The following is a 19,533-nucleotide window of genomic DNA, read 5'->3' as shown; positions in this document are numbered from 1 at the left end:
ATATATATATTTCAACTTCCTGACACTAATATTATTTTTAAAATATTTAAATTGAAGTATTTACAAATTAAATGAAAATAAGTATTTTATAAAACCATGATTACAGAAACAGAAATAATGATCATATCTAGTATTTTTTATTTTTTAAGCTTTGTATTGCAAAAAAGAATACAAATCTTATTACAATATAGGACTTACACGGACAGTGTTAAATTCGAATCTATAATGAGAATCTTACAACATTAAAAGGACTTGAGAGTCATCAGATAGCTATGCCATATAGGCAAAAAATTTATGGCCAATTAAATTGACATCTCAGCTTTAAAATCCATGTCATCCAACGAAAAGAAAAAAACCTACAATTCAATCGGCGATTATGAATCGTTTTTTCACCCTTTTTCATCAATTCAGCCATTATAACTCCTTCAAAACATACAAACCGACGATATGAATCCACTCTCTTATTCTATATAAGGCAATGTCGATCCAAGTCCACAAGTCCAAACTCACAGGTTCCGTTTCTTTAGCGTATATGTTTTTTGTATTTGTACACAGGTTCAGTATGTTAATTAATCATCTCATCGAAAGAGGAACTGACATTTAACATCGCATGCTTTGGATACTAAAACTTAAGGAGGCGTTCGTTCGTTGATGCGGTTAATCAGCTCGGTAGATGTGAACGTGCGTAAGCTTTCTTTTCTTTGTTCTTGAAACATCTCTTGGCTTCCTTAAAAAATAAAAAATTTGCTGGTTTGTTAACGAAATTTAACAATCATTTAGATCGTCTAGCTGATGGAAATCGAGATAACGATGGTAAAGGAGAATAAAACTCAAAGACTGTTGGTCCTCAGATGGATATGTTCCCATATGTGTCTTAGGACGAAAGATGGATCTCTATTCAGTATACTCCTCTATACTTATATTTTTATTTTCAAAGTATTGAATTTTATGTGTTTTCTCTACTCATCTCCTAATGTTGTTGTGATCTCTTCTTATCACAGAGGAGATCCTGGATAACTGGTCTAGGTCGGAAGATGTTCAGTCATAACGGTCTCTGGATCGCTTCTTTGTGTTTCATGGTATGTGATGTTTCTCATATAGTTAGTTTCACCATTTGCATTTTAAAACTGCTATTTGCTGTGGCAACATCAAATATATTTGCTTCATTTAGGTGAGCAGATTCCAATTCTGTCATACGTGTATCTGAGAGTGAAGGAGATATGAGCAGAACTGGACAGAGAACGGTCTCTGACAAACAAAAAGGAGATATGTCTAACGGGGAGTGCAGACCATCACTAGATGGAGATTAGACCCCGAATGGTCAATTTGCAACTCATAGTGGTGACCAAGACTGTCCTGGTAAGACAGTTTGGATTTAAAAAAAATGTATGTAACAATGAATCGATCTTGAGGATGGAAGATCGTAAGAGACGTACAAAAGAATTTCTTTTGAACTTCCATAAGTCTCATTTCTTTGTCATGAATGCAGAGTCTGGTGAGCTACGTTGGTCAAAGAAATGCTCTGTGGCCGCATATACAAATTTAGATGAAAACAAGATTATTTGGAAAAAAAAGGAGGAGGCTTTGATCCTTACACTGATTTCAGTTGTGCGAACATTGCTTCTAAGTTCACTGCGAAAAGCACAAGGCAGTGTAGAAGAAGGTTTGGTTACAATGATGTATTTCTGGGTTTTATTTTAACGCCTAACATGAGTTTTTTATTTTGCAGATGGTGTACATATACCTTACGACTATGATCCTCTGAAGAAGATGCACTTCTGTGTGAGGTTAGATATTTTTAATCACATACGTTTATAGAGTTGGCACCCGAAGAAGATGCATGCTACACCAGTTTCTTAAGTTCAGCTTTCATTGAGGTTTGATTATCTTTTTCCTCGATGCATCATGTTTGTTGTTATATTGATATCATCTTGTAGATGTCTTAGATTAGAAACACTGATCTGAGAAGTCTATTACAGATGACTCGACCAATAAAGACTAAATTTGTGTAAGTAAGAAAATATCAGTCCACACCAGAAATTTGAAGATGCTAGAGTCTAAGGTATCTCTATAATCTAATATCTAATATTATAATTAAATTAATTTCTTCTGATTTGCATATACATTTATCATCCCTATAATTGTTCATATTGAGCTCTTGCAAATATGAATATTTTCAGTTGATTTTTTTTGTTCTGATGGCTTAAACGATCATCTCCAACAATCCCGTTGTCATTTATGTCCTTTCACGTTCTCTTTTCTGTTTTGAAATTGGTCATGCAATTCAAGGTAATATCAGTAGTGCTTTAGCTTTGAAGAATCTTTGGAAAACATGTTCTCTTATACTGTGTTAGCAATTCTTAGTCTACATTGATTCATTAGCTTCTTATAAAGTTGCTTGGTACTCCAAGATTGGGACCTTGTTTCTTAATACTCCAAGAGAATCCCGGTGTTCAAATCACAGATCGGTTTGTGAAATATTTGTAGTAGAATTTGATGCGAAGAGTCTGAACAAAGGTAGATTCAGGAAGGGTATTCTTGCGCACTGCAGGATTTGTTGAAGATTGCCTCCACAAAAGCATAGTTTTAACTACGATTATTACAGTTCTTTTTGAGAACGAAATATATGATTTGGAAAAGTACATTTTTTTTCTTCATTGTATAGCTATATGTTTTTTTGGCATCAGCCATCATGATACATATATATAGATACTTTAATGTTATCAGATGAGATCAGTTTACATATGGAGTTAAAATCTTATTGGCTGCTATCGAACTCTCCTATAGTCTTATTGACACTCAACCTTCTACTGAATCCAACTATGACAGCTGCAAAATCCAACTGATTTTTCCCAAAGAAGAAGAAGATGACGATGAGGTCTCATAACTTGATCAATAACTATTTATCCTTATAATAATGAGTAATGACTGTGTATTATTAGTGTGTAGCAGGTTGCGAGGCGGAGAAAGTTAAATAAGAGTCACATAAGTCAACTTAAGACAACGACTCTAAATGATATAAATTCTGAGTAATGAACTGGAAAAAGAAATATAGAAAAGAAGAAAAATAAAAATAAAATTAGAAGTAAAGTTTTGTTTTGTTTTAAATAGAGAAAATATTACCCTACAATTATTCCTTTTGGAGTAAATAAGCCTAGCATTATTTTCACTTGATTGGTTGAAAATGAAGTAATTTAGCTGAAAATATTTATTCTAACTTATATATTTTAGGGATGTTATAAGAAAAAACATTCAATATTTTTTCTATCTTCAAATTATTTTAATTTTAACGAAAATTAATAAATAAATTTATAATATGTAATCAGCACGTAGTGCGGAAACGGACTTAGTCCAACTAAAACCAGTTAGTTGGCGGTGATAAGTGGATTGATTCTAATTTATACATTAGTTATCATAAAAACACAAGACGATAATTAGAGAGAAGACAAAAAGGCATTCCCTTTTTTGTAACACAACTTCCATTAATAAAAGTTAGGTGTACGAATTAAATTCATCAACTATAGCCATTTAAATTTAAGTGGACACCTAATCAAAAAAGTAGAGGACGAAGAAGACAATACGTTCTATCTTTCAATTTTAATATACTGTATATATGTTTCTACAGCTTTGGATCTAAACGTGCCTGAGGAGCATCCCACTCAGTGACTATGTGGTTACGTGTGATATCTTTTAAAGAAGTGCATCCACTTTTGTGAGCTAGTTCCAATAATGGATTTCTTGTCGCTCAAGATAAGCAAATGTAGTTCTTGTCTTGCAAGAAAACTTTTGGGATTTACGAATATGTCTGAGGCTCCAAGCGCAAGTGCTTTGAAAATATTGGTTCCACCGTCCACCGGCGAAGTCCACCGTGTAGTCATATCAATCTTGCTTACATCGATCAGAATCCGGTGCCAAAACCTTGATTACAATATAGAAAAAGAGAAAGACAAGGTTTAATTGGTTTTGATCAGGGGACCTTACACATTAACAATGACGTAAGTAGTGGCCTAAGCATATTAAATGACAGACAGATAATCTACACCACTCACACCGAAATATCTTGATTGACTCAGTTACCCTCTTAAAGCATGATTAATGGTGGAAACCCATTTGGGTTTCTTAGAGCATGATTATCGGTTGGAATATTTTTTGGTCTTTAAAAAATTTTTTTATTTTTTTTAGTTTTGTTTTCTGATTTAAAAAACAAAAAAAAATTTAATATGAACCAATTGAAGGCCGCCACGTGTCAGTGGAGCCCGCAAACAGTTAGGGACAACATTTGGAACGCTACTTAATTAGAGACATTTGAGCAAAGTTTCTAGCGAAAAGGTGGTGGGCTCCACACCAAAAACACTAAGGACCAATGTTGGGACTACCAATAATGTTGTTCTTGGAGCATGATTTGACATTTTTCTGCCAAGAGACGTCTCTTATTTTAGGAGACGTATCTCTTATTTTTAGGAGACGTATCTTAGTGTTTCTTAGTTTTTTTTTTTTTTTTGACGTCAAAAGGCTATTCTATTACTCAAACTTGAGGTGGCATGGATAACCAGACCGGAATAGAGCAACCAACAAAGTGTAACTCTCTACGGAAAGATCTAGCAGTCTTAGCTAAAAAATCTGCAGTCTGATTATACGCCCGTGGAACGTAAGTGATTTTGAAGTCCGGGAAGCAGATTTGTAGCGTCTCTATTCTCTCCAATTCCGTCGCAAAGCTTGGCCACGCCTGGGGATCCTTAACCATAGCAATCAGTTCCTTACAGTCTGTCCCAAAGCTCTGGCAGGTCGAGTGCTGCAGCATATTCTCCATCGCCCACCGCAGTGCTTCTACCTCCGAATGCAAGGCCGATTCCCGTCGAGGGAAGTTTTTTGTCCCCATAAGCTGAATATTCCCAGAGCTATCTCTCCATGTCCATCCACATCCACTGAAGTTAGCTGAAAGAGTCCAAGATCCATCTAATAGACAAATATTTTCCAAATATGCGGCTTGGGGTTCCTCATTCATAGTGTCTTGTGTCACAGCTTGTGCCACTTCATTAGCCTCAAACCATGCATGGCATTCACTCTCAGCATGTCTAACCAGTTCCAGAGGATCTCTATCTATTCCTTTGAAGAGTTTTTCATTTCTAGCCTTCCAAATGAACCATATTATCCAGGGATAAGGATCCCTATCTTGCTCTGGCTCCCTGATACTATTTTTCCTCCAGAACAGATAATCCATGTTTGTGTAGACGCTCGATACCGGAAAAATATTTGGGCATGTCGGAGTTGAAGATAAAGACCATACTTGACGGGCTGGTGGGCATTCAAAGATTGCATGTGTGACAGTCTCCTCTGCTTCTCCACATCTTGGGCAATAGTTGTCGCACCTCATATTACGTCTAATTAAATTCCTCGTTACTGCCACATGACCAGTTAACAACTGCCATATAAGATGACATATCTTCGTAGGGGCCTTCAATTTCCACGCAAATGCCTGAAGCTTTGTAATACTTGGCTCCAAAACTTCCGTCTCCTCCGTTAACTTTAATAAATTCTGCGCCACCCAATATCCAGATTTAACCGTATATTGGCCACTCCTTGTAAAGTTCCAGCAGTAAGTATCTCGCCGATGAGTTGAGCTTATGGCCAAACTCCTTATGAGTGGTATATCCTCAGGATGAACATAGTTCTCCAATAGTCCCACATCCCAATCCTTCAATCCCTGGTCAATAAGATCGCTTACTCTCATGTTGGGGTTCATCACAGGAGCTATGGGAGCAGCTGGCCTGGCGGGATTCGATGGAATCCATGGATCCTCCCATACTTTAACCTCATAGCCTGAGTGTATCTTCTGTCTAATCCCCAGTAGCAGTAATTTTCTTGCCGCAGAAATGCTAGTCCACACATAGGATGGGCTACTAGCAGGGCTTACTCTCAATGGAGAGCTCAATCTATAGTACCTTCCCTGTAAGACTCGGGCCACCAGAGAATCAGGAAACTGTACTAATCTCCATAGTTGTTTAGCTAGAAGCGCCAGATTAAACTCATGAATCAATCGGAAGCCAATTCCACCCTCTTCTCTGGATAGGCAGACTTTCTCCCATTTCGCCCAGTGTATTCCTCTCTTTGGTGGATTCGAGCTCCACCAGAACTGAGCAATGGCACTGGCCAAGCTTTCACATATCTCCAATGGGAGCAGGAAAGTTGACATGACGTATGTCGGAAGAGCGAGCAGAATTGATTTAATCAGTACTTCCTTTCCACCTTTTGAGAGCCATCTACCTGTCCATCCATTCACTCTATACATCAGCTTATCTTTCAGAAATGCAAAAAGCTTGCATTTAGAGCCGCTTATATCCTCGGGGATATTTTAGTGTTTCCTAATTAAAAAATAAGAAAAGTATCTAACAATATTAAAAGGGGATATGAACTCTTCTTACACCGTCCACATTGGACTAAAAAATCATCTAATAAAAGATCCCTATTTTGCCATGTCGTATCCACTGATTATCTGAATCCTTATCTTTAGTTTTGGCCTTACAAATAACCTAAACCCTCACTCTCTCTTCCCACCACAAGATCCTTCAAGAAAGACAAAACAGTTATCTTTGTGAGCTTCAGGGGTCGCAACAATGGCGAACGAAGTGATCCTTCTTGATTTCTGGCCTAGCATGTTCGGGATGAGGACGAGGATCGCGTTGAGGGAGAAGGGTATCGAGTTCGAGTACAGAGACGAGGACCTGTGGAACAAGAGCCCTTTGCTTCTCGAGACAAATCCGGTTCACAAGAAGATTCCGGTTCTCATCCACAACGGTAAACCGGTCTGCGAATCTACAATCCAGGTTCAGTACATAGACGAGGTCTGGTCTGACAAGAACCCTATCCTCCCTTCTGATCCTTACCAGAGAGCTCAGGCTAGATTCTGGGTTGATTTCATCGACAAAAAGGTACTAAAATCTTTTAGTTTCTACTTGAGCTCCACGTTCTTAAGAGGATCGGTTCTCAGCACAATCGAATAAAACATTTGCCTTATCTCCCAATTTTTAAAGAAATATTATATATAGTTCGCATGGTTCCTAAATTGCAAAAAAAAAATTATTAAGTTTATCTAAAATGTTTTATAACTCTCTCAATTAAAAATCGGTCCCTGTTTCTGACATAGTTGCATGTTTTGTTGTTAGATGTATGATGCCCAAAGGAAGGTGTGGGGGACCAAGGGTGAGGAACAAGAGACAGGCAAGAAAGAGTTTATTGAGTTGCTCAAGACACTTGAATCTGAGCTTGGAGAAAATACTTACTTTGGTGGTGATGACTTTGGCTACGTAGACATTGGATTGATTGGGTTCTACTCGTGGTTCCATGCATACGAGAAGTATGGTAACTTGAACATCGAGTCAGAGTGTCCGAAACTGATCGCTTGGGCTAAAACGTGTATGCAGAGGGAGAGCGTGGCTAAGTCCTTGCCTGATTCTGAGAAGGTTATTGAGTTCGTCACTGAGATCAGGAAGAAGTTTATGCTTGAGTAGATCATGTTTTCTTTGTCCTCTTGGTTATTATCTACCCTCGCTTGTTATGTGTTTTCCTTTGATGATGTCTTCTTTTATAATGCTAAAGAGTATCTGTGGATGTATAGAATGTATATTCTTGTTTGGGTATGTTTGTAATTGTGGGTTTGGTGAATGTCCTGGCTTGTACTTTGTATGCATCTTGGAGTTAATGATATGATTTAGTAACATAAGATCTCTAGTTACATCAAACACTCATAATGGCTCGTAGTCCCAATATAACACTCATATAACTCGTGCATGGAAACCCATTTAGTCCATAGTTTGAATGAGAGTTTATTAATGCTTCTTAACACATGAAGTTTTGAAAAAAAAACTAATTATGCAGATTAATTAAAGAAGAGTTATGGATTTTTTTATCATAGTGCAAATAAAACCGTAAGGCGACTCAGGTTGATAATCAACCAGACATAAAAGAATAACTCACATAAAGCAGTTATGAATAGCAGTGTCTTTTCATTCTCTATTTCCTTTTGATTTGCTGTAAAAGCTTTTTAGAGCAGTTTACCATACAGAAAACCATTTGATAGTTGGGTTTAGCATTGTAAGTTTAGGTGAACAGTTCTTTGGTTCTGGCCTTCTCGGCTTGTTAAGGGCTCGGACACACCTCCGTGACCCAAATTGAAAGCAAGACTTGAACTGTTAGTTTCGGCGCTATCAATAAGATGTTCAGAAGAAACCTTCTTTTTTTAATGCTTCAGAAGAAACCTTCCTGGCTCAAATGGTGAGTCTTGTTGACAATCAAACACAAAAGAGTTCAGACCACGCACCAATTAGAGAGTACGTTTACATGGGAACTTGTACAAAATGCTCTTTAATTATTTTTTTTTGAATAAAATGTTAAATTAGATTCAAAAGAAAAATGTATTTTCTTACGGCAAGAGCCACTTTAGCTTATTAATTTGCAAACAAGAAAAAACCCCAAATGATCACGTTCGTACGGCTTTAATCCAGAGTTAGAAAGCACGATCAAGTCTCATGTCTTGTGCTGTAATGGACATAATTCTGTTCTTGACCAGTCTGTCAATCATGGCAAAGAGAGTGTCATGAGATCGGAGTCTCTCACCGTGTCGCCGACAGTTTCTTTGACGCCAAATCATATAGATTGTGGCTTGGAAAACATAACGAACAAAGAAAATCCTGGTGCGATTGAGGTTTGGTTGCTGTATGAAGAACACGACATCCATCCACTCATCTGAGTAACCATTACCCATAAGTACATTCATCAATTTGTACCACAATGACGAGGAATAAGCACAGCCAAAAAATAGATGATTCCTCGTTTCCAGCTGCTGCATACACAAAACACAGTTCCCATCAATCCCAATGTTCCAGGCTACCATCCTATCTCCCGTGGTGAGCCGATTACGAATAGCTAGCCAAGTAAAGAACCTGTGTTTTGGCGTAGCATGAGTGAACCAGATTCCTCTGTGCCAGGAGACTGTATCTCTTTTAGTTCTGATTCCAAGTTTCTGATTATACTCATGAGCCCCCATATTATGTGTTGTCTTTATCCAATTACTTTTTCATGGTAGAAATAATGCTTTAAATCATGTTTTCAACATAGAAAACAAAAGAATGTTTTGTTGTCAAATTCTTCATAAATACTAGTATCGCACACAAGAATGACACCAAATCGACTACAGGAAAAAAAAATGGATTTAACAGTGCAAAAAATAAAATTATATTGATTGTCCAAAGAAAAGTTGTATGAATGAATCAAAGGTTCCAAAATTTATGTCGGTTGTATGAATTTTATTAACGGTTACCCGAAATTATACCAAAAGAAATCTTAACCGTTTTAGTTATCAGATAAATGTCATAAGCACCTAAGAACAATTTTAACGTAAAACTTCATTTTTTCTTTTAAAATAAAATAAAAAAAAATGGAGTAAAATGCTCAAATCCTACTGCATTCTAATTATAATGGCATAATGAACAAATTAAAAATAGATTACTCCATTAATGGAATAAATTTCATTACGAAATTATAAGTGGAATATGATTATAATATTTTTTACTCTATATTTTTTTATTTTATTTAAAAGAGAAAAATGAAGTAGAATTGGAAATGGGTAAAATTTTCTATAATCTGTATACTTTTTGCCGTCAAATGTTTGCGTAAAACGAAACAAGATTCTTTCGTTAAAAACCATATATTCTACAGAACCCGACAAGTTGATTTTAAAGAAAGATGTAACCAAATATTATAAATGATAAACGGGATTGATCTGGTCAAACTCATACAATCTAAAGATATCCAAAATAGGGTATCGTAATCCATGTATTATACTACCATATGTCATTTTAAAATTAAGAGATGGATATGGCTTATTAGTTCACTACCAAACTCCTCGGTGATGTAGAACTTTGCATAGTATTTACTGAAATTACGTAACTAGTCGCAAATGTTTTTCGGTTTCATACTCTTTATAGTATTTTGACATTTTTCATGAAAATTAAGAAAATTGTATATTCTCTCTATTTCGATTTAATTGTCGTTTTAGATTTATGCACACAGATTAAAAAATATTTAATTTTGTATATTTTCAATAGAAAAACATCATTATCTGTACACCTAATCATATTTTAACCAATATAAAAATTAATAAGGAATTAAGATTAATAAATTTTATCTTGAAACTTTAAAACGACACTTATTTTGTGAAAAAAAATTTCTCTAAAATGACAAATAATTCGAAACATATGGAGTAATAGACTAATATATCTCTATTTAATGTGCAATTAATTAAATGAGAATGCTTTAAATAAAAATTTATTGGTTATTAAAAAAGATTTAAAAAAATAGATTTAAGTAAATTTACATTGAAATTGTAAAATGACATTTGTTTTGAAAAAACTCTAAAGTGACACTTATTATAAAACATAGAGAGTAATACACACACGAATTAAAAAAATTGTTAAATTATCTATTTTCTTTCTATCTAATATAATTTTTATTTATTTTTATTAATTAATGAATTAAAAATGATAAAAAATATTCTCTCCGTATCACTTTAAGTGGTGTTTAAAAGAAAAAATGTTGTTTCAAAAAAATTGATGTTCTAATTATTCTAGATAGAATTTAATACTATTGAACTTTGTGACCAATTGCAAAATACTGAAATTTTTTTATTGGTTGAATTAATTTCATTTATTGATATTTTTATGTAACCAAGATAAATTGTATAGAAATTTGTATTTTTTTAATCTATGTGCAAAAACTTTAAAAACCACTTAAAATGATACGAATGGAGTTAGCAATTTATTTAATATTTGCATTGGAAATGTAAAATGATACTTATAATAAAAAAAAATTTAAAATGTAAAATGACACTTACTACGAAACATGGAAAATATAAGATTACTGTTTCGATATAACGTTTCTAATTAAAACTAATTAAAGTTAAATTATTGGATGATACGTTTCAGGTATACAAATGCATCTGAGTAAGCTATCAACCCCAGGCTTTATCTTTGCAAGAATAACTCATCATTGCTTTATTTTAGGATTTTAACAAAACAAAACAAAACATGTCAAACATTCCTGCTCCCAAAAAGACATTTGCCGAACCAATCTCCAATGAAATTTCAAGCTTGCAAGAGATTCATAAATTTAAGTATAAAAAATAATAATAATGTCTATTTATACTTCTAAACAAAAATATCATTAATTATTTACCTAACTACAAATCAGTCAATAATAAAATAAAAAGTATTTTATTATTGGTCATATAACATTAATTGTTAATAAATTTTATATAAAAAATAAAAAATGTTATATAATTTGAAATATAAAAATTTCTTTAAAACGAGTTATTTTGAAAAAACCGATGGAGTATTAACACTGTAACTAATTTATAGGCAGACTGGAAAAAAAAACAAAAATGGCTAAAAGTCACGTGATAGCTGTCTGTTTCGTGCTAACAGCCGTTGGATCAGTCGTATTGCTGACTTGGATGGGGGATTGCTATGGAGTGAGAAGTAGAGAATAAACCGCTCATGATTAAAGGCCGTGTGAATGTCGTTTTCTGTAATACTTTAGAGGCTTTTGACCAAAATGGGCGTTGAATAACCCGACCCGTTAACCCAAGACCTTTGTATAATTCTTTTATTTCACTTATTTGAATAGACTGATATTCTTTAGAAAATACAAATTTAATTGGGGTAAAATGACTCCAGAAGTTACAGATTCCTCTGACGTATAACTGGATTTATTTAGGTGAAATTAAGTAACTAAAATTTAGTAACAATTATGCTGTATCACATTTGAAATCAACATTTCTCAATGAGTATTCGACACTATTTATTTTATATCGGATAAGATTATTTGTTAATTCTACGTACTAAATATAAGATGTTTAAGTAAAAATACACATATTAAAAAAACTATTTTTTGTCTAGAATTCAACCAATTACAAAATAAAAATATGATTGGATATACAGTTTTTAATAAAATAAAAGTTATCTAAGAACATCTCCAACCTCTTAATAGAGGTAAAAATGTTTCATCTCATCTCTATTTCCACCTTTAAAATAGAGATTGATATTTTTTCCTCTATTTATAGAGGAAAAAATAACATTCCTCTATTATAGAATCATACTTTTTTATTTTCAAAATAGTCCTTTAACTTTTAAATTTTTATAGTTTATAACCAAAATAATTATATTTATAGAGAAATACAGTTTTTGTAAGAGTATAATAACATTTTTTATTTACATAATAGTCTTTTAACAAAACTTTAGTTTAAAAAAATCCATAAGTTTATGAAAATATTTTAAAAGTTAAAAATAAATAGGGTCAGTTATTAACTTTTCTAAACAAAACTAGGTGTTTTCCTGCACCATGTGCAGTAAGGAATTTTTTAAATCTAACTTATATTTAAAAATAAAATTTATTAAATATTAAAGATTTTACTATTTTTTTACTAATATTCAATATAGATTTGATATATATTAAATCAATTTGTATAAAACTAATAAAAATGATATAAAATTGTATAATTATCAAAAATTTAGCCTAAACAATATTTATAAAATTTGTAAATATATAAGAAACTAATGATTTTATGATTAGATATTTAATTTTTTTAAAAAATTGTAGAAATTTTTGAAAGCTTTGGTAATACAAATTGTATAATTATACAAAAGTAATAATATTTTAAAATTTGAAATGTTATATATGAATATATTTATTTTATAGATGATGTATGAGCTATATATTTTTAAAAAGTTTACCAAAAGAAATATCAATATTAAATGTAATATATGAATTATTACCATATTCTAATAAGTTTGCCAAAAATATAAATCAACATTAAATAAAATTATCCATGTAATATTTTTCGGAAGTCATGTCATCAATTTCAGTAGCCATGTCATATTTGTTTTGTGAAATTGATTGTAGAGATGACTTGCGGCAAAATCACTTCGTAAATATAGTCTAGGGGATGTATCTTTTGTAAAATTAAAATAGAATCTTTTGAGAATATTCTTTTATAGAAACAAAAATAGAGAAATACATAGGAGATAAACTTATCTCTATTTTAGAGATGCTCTATTTTAGAGATGCTCTATTATCTAAAATAGGAGAATACATTAAAAATAGTTTAAGAAAATAAAAACATCTTATATATTGGAACATCAAAATTTTGTAAAGTATCATACGTTTAGGAACTGATGAAGTATAATTTATTATTTGTTAACTCTGTATAAAAATAAATAACATTTGATATATTCCATATTTTATTTAATATCACCAGTCAAAATGTTTAGTGACTTTTGTTTGAATTCACACTAGGTAGCTAGATGCTTGAGTTACACCGTTCCATTAAAAACAGAATATGAATGACATTTGCCAAATAACCGAGTAGTCCTTCCGTTTAGTAAAGATACACGTCATATAAAAAAAATTTGTTTCAAAAATATACATTTTTTACTTTTCCAAAATATTATTTAATAAAAGATTGTAAATTTCAAAAAAATAATGATGTTTATTAAGTTTTTATTAGAGTAAAAGTTATGAAAAATTGTTATTCAAAAAAAAATGCATTTACAATCAAATTTTAATGTATTTTTTTAATTTGCGTGAAAAATCTAAAATATGTATTTTTTGAAACGGAGAGAGTATATCAAAATCACAACATTTGTTTTTGCTTTTCCATAAACAGTTATAACTAACTTAAATACAGACAAAACTAAATACAATTACAATTGATCCAGAGTAGAACATTGGAGGTACATGTTCATCATACACTCACACATAAATATTAAAACTTCAATTGAGAAAATCCGTATACAAAAGACAAAATATTTCATTTTCATCTTATTCTAGAAAAATCCAATTAAAGCCTAATTATTACAATTTAAAACCATTTTGTTTTCTTCTTGTTATAAATATCTTTCATATCAGGGAAAAAAAAAACAATTTCATTTCCTTTGACTTCTCCATTATCTCTCTACCAAATCTGGAAGAGAAAAAACAAAGCCGAAGCTTATAATAGAGAGAAGAACTCGATTTTGTTATAAGATGGATAAGAGCTGCAACTCCTCCGGCGACTCTTCCGCCGTATCAGCCACCGCAACGAGTAGTACCGGTAACAATACAGGGGGGAACAGAGATCATCATTACCTGAGACGACTCAATAAGCTTTCTCATAAGATATCAAAACCAACAGCAGCCTCCTCCTCGTCCGTCTCCGCCGCCGTGAATCAAGAAACTAATCACCAACCGCTTCCTCCTCCTCCGCAGCAACCGCCAATTAACCACGGGAATCTCCACCAGCACCAGCCTCCTGTTTACAACATCAGCAAGAGCGATTTCAGAGACGTTGTTCAGAAACTCACAGGCTCTCCTGCGCACGAACGGATCTCTGCTCCTCCGCAACAGCAGATTCACCACCCTAAGGCTCAACAGAGTTCGCGTCTACACAGGATACGACCTCCTCCGTTGGCGCACGTTATCAACCGCCCTCCTCCGTTGCTAAACGACGCTCATCGTAACTGGAGCGGCGGGTTTTTTCCGAGACCGACGGCGCCGCTTTCTCCTCTCCCTCCGCTTCCTCCGGTTCACGCGGCGGCGGAATCTCCGGTCTCCTCCTACATGCGGTACCTTCAGAACTCCATGTTCTCTGGACCATCGCCGTTAGCTCCTTTGGTTTCGCCTCGATGGTATCAACAACAGCAACAGGAAAACGCTCCGCCGCCGGAAATCAACAGCCGCCCTCCTCCTCCTCCGTCGGCTCAGGCGCTACAATCATTCGGATGTTTAAGTTCGCCGAAATCATCTTACGGATTACCCTCGCCGAGCTTACTGTTATCGCCATCGTCAAGTCAGTTAAGGTTTCCTGGATCTCCGACGACGGTGCCGCTCCCTAGTCCTAAATTCAAAGGTCACTGATCTGATCAGAAAAAGCAAAACTCTTTGTTGGTCAGAATTTTAAAACGTCGTCGTTTTGATAGTTACTATGAAATTCCCTTTGTTCTTTTTGTACATCATTAGTGGTGGATGATGATTTGTTTGTTTTTTTAAACCTCACAAATTACTTTGTTTTGTTCATGTTAGAAAAACAGAGAAGGAAAAAGAAAGGATTACACTTTTCTTTAAAACTTGTTGATCATCTCTTCTTTCTTTATTAGATCAAATTGCATAGGGAACAAACACAACTAATGCTTTGAATTTGATTGATTCCTTCTTGGTAAAGTAAATGTATTGATTGGATATCTAGCTATACCAATCACTTCACTATTCCTTTGGTTGATTTTTTCTGCACTGATGCTTTCATTTTCCATTGAAACTTCAACCCTGACGAAATCGTGAGTGTTTCGCTTTATTTTTTCTTTCATGTAAACCAATGACGAGTGTTTTATATACTTATTCTAAAGTTCTTTTCATATAATCAAACTGGATAATTGATTTCAGACCCCTTTAATTGGTAAAGTAATTCGCTCGACACCGTCAAATAAACAAGTCCCATTTTAAAAATTTGAGAACAAGATAAGGACACAGCCTTTCAAATTGATTAGAAACACACAAAGCAAGGTTCGATAGCAGACACTGAAATAGACATATCCAATAACAACAAAAAGACAGAACAACAACAAATAAAAAAAGGAGAAAATCAGGCAAAGAGATAAAAGATGATGACTGATGGTTCAACTTGCTAGGGATTACGATGAAATGAATAAAAGTTCCAAACCCCTAGAAAACAGCAGTTCAGTCAAAAAGATTTGATTACTGCTGTTCCTCAGCTGGCTTTGGAGCTGACTCTTCCTTGATCTCCTCATCCGCAGCATCATCCTGATAAACATAATCCACCAAACATAAGACTTTAGCCCATGAAAATTGCGATAATAGAAGAAAATTTTCAAAGGATTCTTACCTGCATGTCGGATGTCCAGAGAGTGAGGTTGTCACGGAGAAGCTGCATGATCAAGGTGCTGTCTTTGTACGACTCTTCACCTAGAGTGTCCAACTCCGCAATCGCGTCATCAAAGGCCTTGATGATAGCAATACAACAACCGCAAGGAAGATTATGTCTTTAGCAAAGTGTTTACGATGAGTTGAGCAAAGGCAAGTGCTAGTGGATTAAAGTACCTGCTTAGCGAGGCTGCAGGCACGATCAGGAGAATTTAAGATCTCGTAGTAGAACACAGAGAAGTTGAGTGCCAGACCTAGACGGATTGGGTGAGTTGGAGCGAGCTCTGCATTCGCAATATCCTGTAACGAGAGAGAGAGAGTCACATATAAACAAACCAAGGCAAGCTCAGAGATCTTGTTTAGGCATGGGGTTCGGTTTCAGTTAATTCGATTAGATATTTGGTTTAAATTTGAATAAAAGCTCCAATCATTTTGGTTATTTTCAGTTAGTTTTAGTAGAAATTTTAATTAGTTTGGATCAAAATTTGATTATTTTTTTCAAAATTTAATTAAAATCGATATAATTTGGTTTAGATTAACTTTTCAATAACTGAACTAACCGATAAAAAAATTTGCCGAACTTAACCGGAACTCTAAACCAAAAAAAACGGAAAATTTGGTTTGGTTTGGTTCGGTTCAAATCCGCGCTAATCTTGTTCATAGCCAACTCAATAATTCTAGACGATGCAAATCCATAAGATAATCGAATCTAATCCACGAAGCAACAGATAAAGGCTTATGAATCAACGAATCGCAGCTTAGATCTGAGAGATTACCTGAGCAGATTTGTAAGCGGAGAGAGTATTCTCAGCGGCGTCTTTCCTCTCTTGACCAGTCTTAAACTCAGCCAAGTACCTATGGTAATCCCCCTTCATCTTCAGATAAAACACCTTCGAGTCACCTGAAGCTGCGGCGGGGACCAGCCTCGAATCGAGCAGCTTCAGTATCCCCTCGCAGATTCCGGTCAGCTCCGTCTCGATCTTCCCCCTGTAATCGCGGATCGCCGCGACGTGGTCGTCGTTGCCGCGGCTCTCCTCCTTCTGCTCGATCGAGGATATGATGCGCCACGAGGCGCGGCGAGCGCCGATCACGTTCTTGTAAGCGACGGAGAGGAGGTTACGCTCCTCGACGGTGAGCTCGTCGCCGTCGACGGAGGCGGAGACTTTCTCCATGAACTCCACCATCTCCTCGTAGCGCTCGGCTTGCTCGGCGAGCTTGGCCATGTACACGAACTCCTCACGCGCGGAAACCATTTTCAAGAATCGATTGAGGTCAGAAGGGAGAGGATGAATGAAATGTGTTTTTTAATGAGGCGATGAATGCGTTTTAGAGGAGACGAGTGAATGTTGGAACCAGTGTTGAATATGGGCCGTTGGGTTCGTTTGCTTTATAAAGGGCAAAGTATCTTCTGGCCTGTTTTTATCCTATTTTGATAATTTTCTGAATTGTTCACACATATTTAAAAATTAATTAATTTTATATCATAAATACATTATTTTCTGTGAATATCAAACCTTTAATAAAATTAAACCAATGATAACTCAATAATTTTTTTGATGACTCAATAAATCTCTGAATTATATAATTCAATAAACTCAATTAATTTTTTAAAAAATTATAATTTTCTATTATTAAATAAATTAAATTTATAAAAAAATATTACAATGTTAATTTGGTGAAACATCTTTTTCAGAATTTTTATTTTTATAGAAAGGATGGAGTATTTATCTATACATATGTAGCTGCTATTTTTTTAACCATTTAATATTTTTTAGAGAAAAAATAAACAAATACTTTGAAGATGATTTTAGTACCAAATTTCTAAAGGATTACTATTTTAAAAATTGATCGGTTAAGAAATAAATGGTAATGAGATTTTACTACTATTGGTATATGAAAAATCAAAATTTCCCCGACACTATATATGAATTAAAATATGTTGGGTCTAAAGTCTAGTTTTCAAGAGTTGTAAATAGTATTAGCAAATCTACCATTTTAAAGTTATTAGATTGATAGAAATAGTACAATAATGGAAGCAAGTTGGTTTAGCAAAAACGGAGACAGCTCAGAGGGCACACATGTGTTGTGACTTGTGAGCATGTCAGGGGATCCAAAGGACTATTTCTTCTCCAACTTGTTACATATAATATCGTGACTAGTACTAATATGTTTTTTAGAAAATTTAAAACTACGGTTATGTGAATATTATTGTCTATTCTCCAGATCATAGAAACGTTATTATAGGCGATGTCTACGAGATTTGTTTGATATATTGTTACTAATTATATATGATGTTGTATTTGACCCGAAGTGTTTATATGATAATCGAAATTTAAGTCAACCGTGTCTCTATTGATTAGTTTACACGAAAACATTTTTGGGGTGGGATTACTAGAGAACAAAGATCATCTGCATCACGATGAAGTGAACGTCTCTAAACGGTGGGGAGGCCCACGATTTTGGCAAAAGACGGTATGTTATGATACCCGGTTAAGAAACCTTAGAATTTTTTTTTATTATTTTTTTATTATTAAATTTTTTTTCATCTGAAAAGAAAAAAAAGATAACCAATAGCGGGCCGTCACCTAACAGCGGGGTCCGCAAACGGTTATAATACTCCAAGCTAATTGATCCCTAAAAAAGATATGAAGAGGTCAATCTTTAATATATTGCGGGACCCATCAAGTTTTTTACTATTTTTATCTAGGATTTGGAGCTAAAAAATTGGCAAGAGGCTCCATTACGGGTGCTCTAAGAGACGTGTATTGGGTGGTTTTTGCACTGTTTGCGGGTCCCACCGATACGTAGCGGCCCGCGATTGGAACGTTTTTTATTTTTTATTTTTTTAAAGAAAAAAATAAAAAAAATAAAAAAATAAAAAATAAGAAACCTTAAGGGATGCAGATGCTCTAATTTTTGTCTCTGCCCTTTACGGTTTTGTTTACTATATTCAACCACAATTATTCTGATCCATGACTATGTTTTTTCTTATCTTACTTTCTTTGCTAGGTTTTTTATTTTTCTTAGTTTATTAGTGGAACATGATATTACTAGCTTTGGCCAACCCAATAATTTCGTTGATAGTATATGCGTGCTTCATGTCTCGGAAGAAGGCATGCTTTACAAGTTGACATGGTTAAGCGGTGAAGGCGTCTCTTGAAGCCATGACATTTGATACTTGCTAGGGTTTAGCCGGTCTCTCGTATGGTTTGTATGCACATTAAAGATTGTACTCCCAACACTTGAACATATATAATTGTGAATGCATGTTTTCTAAACATATTGTTTTGTTTGTGTCTAATGTCCAACGGCTCATCCCTTGGATTTACCAACGTCCACAAATTTAATGTTTTCCAACATGCACTATATATCGACTCTGAATAAACCTTTTGCTAAACGTAAGAAACAAAATTTCAAACAATAAGAATACATGTGTATTATACCATTTGCATGTTCTTTTGTTATTAGTATTTTCTACCAAAGAATCCAAAATGTATCACATAAATAATCAGAATTGACTATGAAGTATAAACATAGCTTTTAAAATAAAATTAATGAAGAAAATGG

General features: G+C 34.1%; 3 protein-coding genes and 1 long non-coding RNA gene across 5 annotated transcripts; 3 read left to right on the top strand and 1 right to left on the bottom strand.

Annotated features, from left to right (window-relative positions):
* The first annotated feature begins 786 nt into the window (after positions 1–786).
* LOC106326023 lies at positions 787–2,726 on the top strand. Of its 2 annotated transcripts, XR_001267119.1 has the most exons (6): positions 787–901; positions 1,002–1,079; positions 1,172–1,359; positions 1,490–1,663; positions 1,730–1,877; positions 1,980–2,726. It is a non-coding gene; the product is annotated as an uncharacterized LOC106326023 (long non-coding RNA). The 2 variants fall into 2 exon arrangements; XR_001267118.1 differs by having other exon boundaries at positions 1,730–2,726.
* A 3,755-nt stretch (positions 2,727–6,481) lies between these two features.
* Positions 6,482–7,720, top strand: LOC106324691 (glutathione S-transferase U19-like). Its single transcript, XM_013762652.1, has 2 exons — positions 6,482–6,929; positions 7,164–7,720. The coding sequence occupies exons 1-2, from the start codon at positions 6,615–6,617 to the stop codon at positions 7,506–7,508; spliced, it is 660 nt and encodes a 219-aa protein (XP_013618106.1). The 5' UTR covers positions 6,482–6,614; the 3' UTR covers positions 7,509–7,720.
* Positions 7,721–13,827: 6,107 nt separating this feature from the next.
* LOC106327297 (VQ motif-containing protein 9-like) lies at positions 13,828–15,660 on the top strand. The gene has a single exon (XM_013765420.1). It carries the CDS (start codon positions 14,077–14,079, stop codon positions 14,944–14,946), a length of 870 nt encoding a protein of 289 aa, XP_013620874.1. The 5' UTR covers positions 13,828–14,076; the 3' UTR covers positions 14,947–15,660.
* Positions 15,541–17,340, bottom strand: LOC106327298 (14-3-3-like protein GF14 omega). The gene is made up of 4 exons (XM_013765421.1): positions 16,743–17,340; positions 16,144–16,266; positions 15,929–16,045; positions 15,541–15,846 (listed from the first exon to the last, which is right to left on the bottom strand). The coding sequence occupies exons 1-4, from the start codon at positions 17,217–17,219 to the stop codon at positions 15,781–15,783; spliced, it is 783 nt and encodes a 260-aa protein (XP_013620875.1). The 5' UTR covers positions 17,220–17,340; the 3' UTR covers positions 15,541–15,780.
* Between the last annotated feature and the right edge of the window lie 2,193 nt (positions 17,341–19,533).

Source organism: Brassica oleracea, chromosome C2, assembly GCF_000695525.1.
Source record: "Brassica oleracea var. oleracea cultivar TO1000 chromosome C2, BOL, whole genome shotgun sequence".
NCBI lineage: Eukaryota > Viridiplantae > Streptophyta > Magnoliopsida > Brassicales > Brassicaceae > Brassica > Brassica oleracea.
This window is presented reverse-complemented; position numbering and strand designations above follow the sequence as displayed.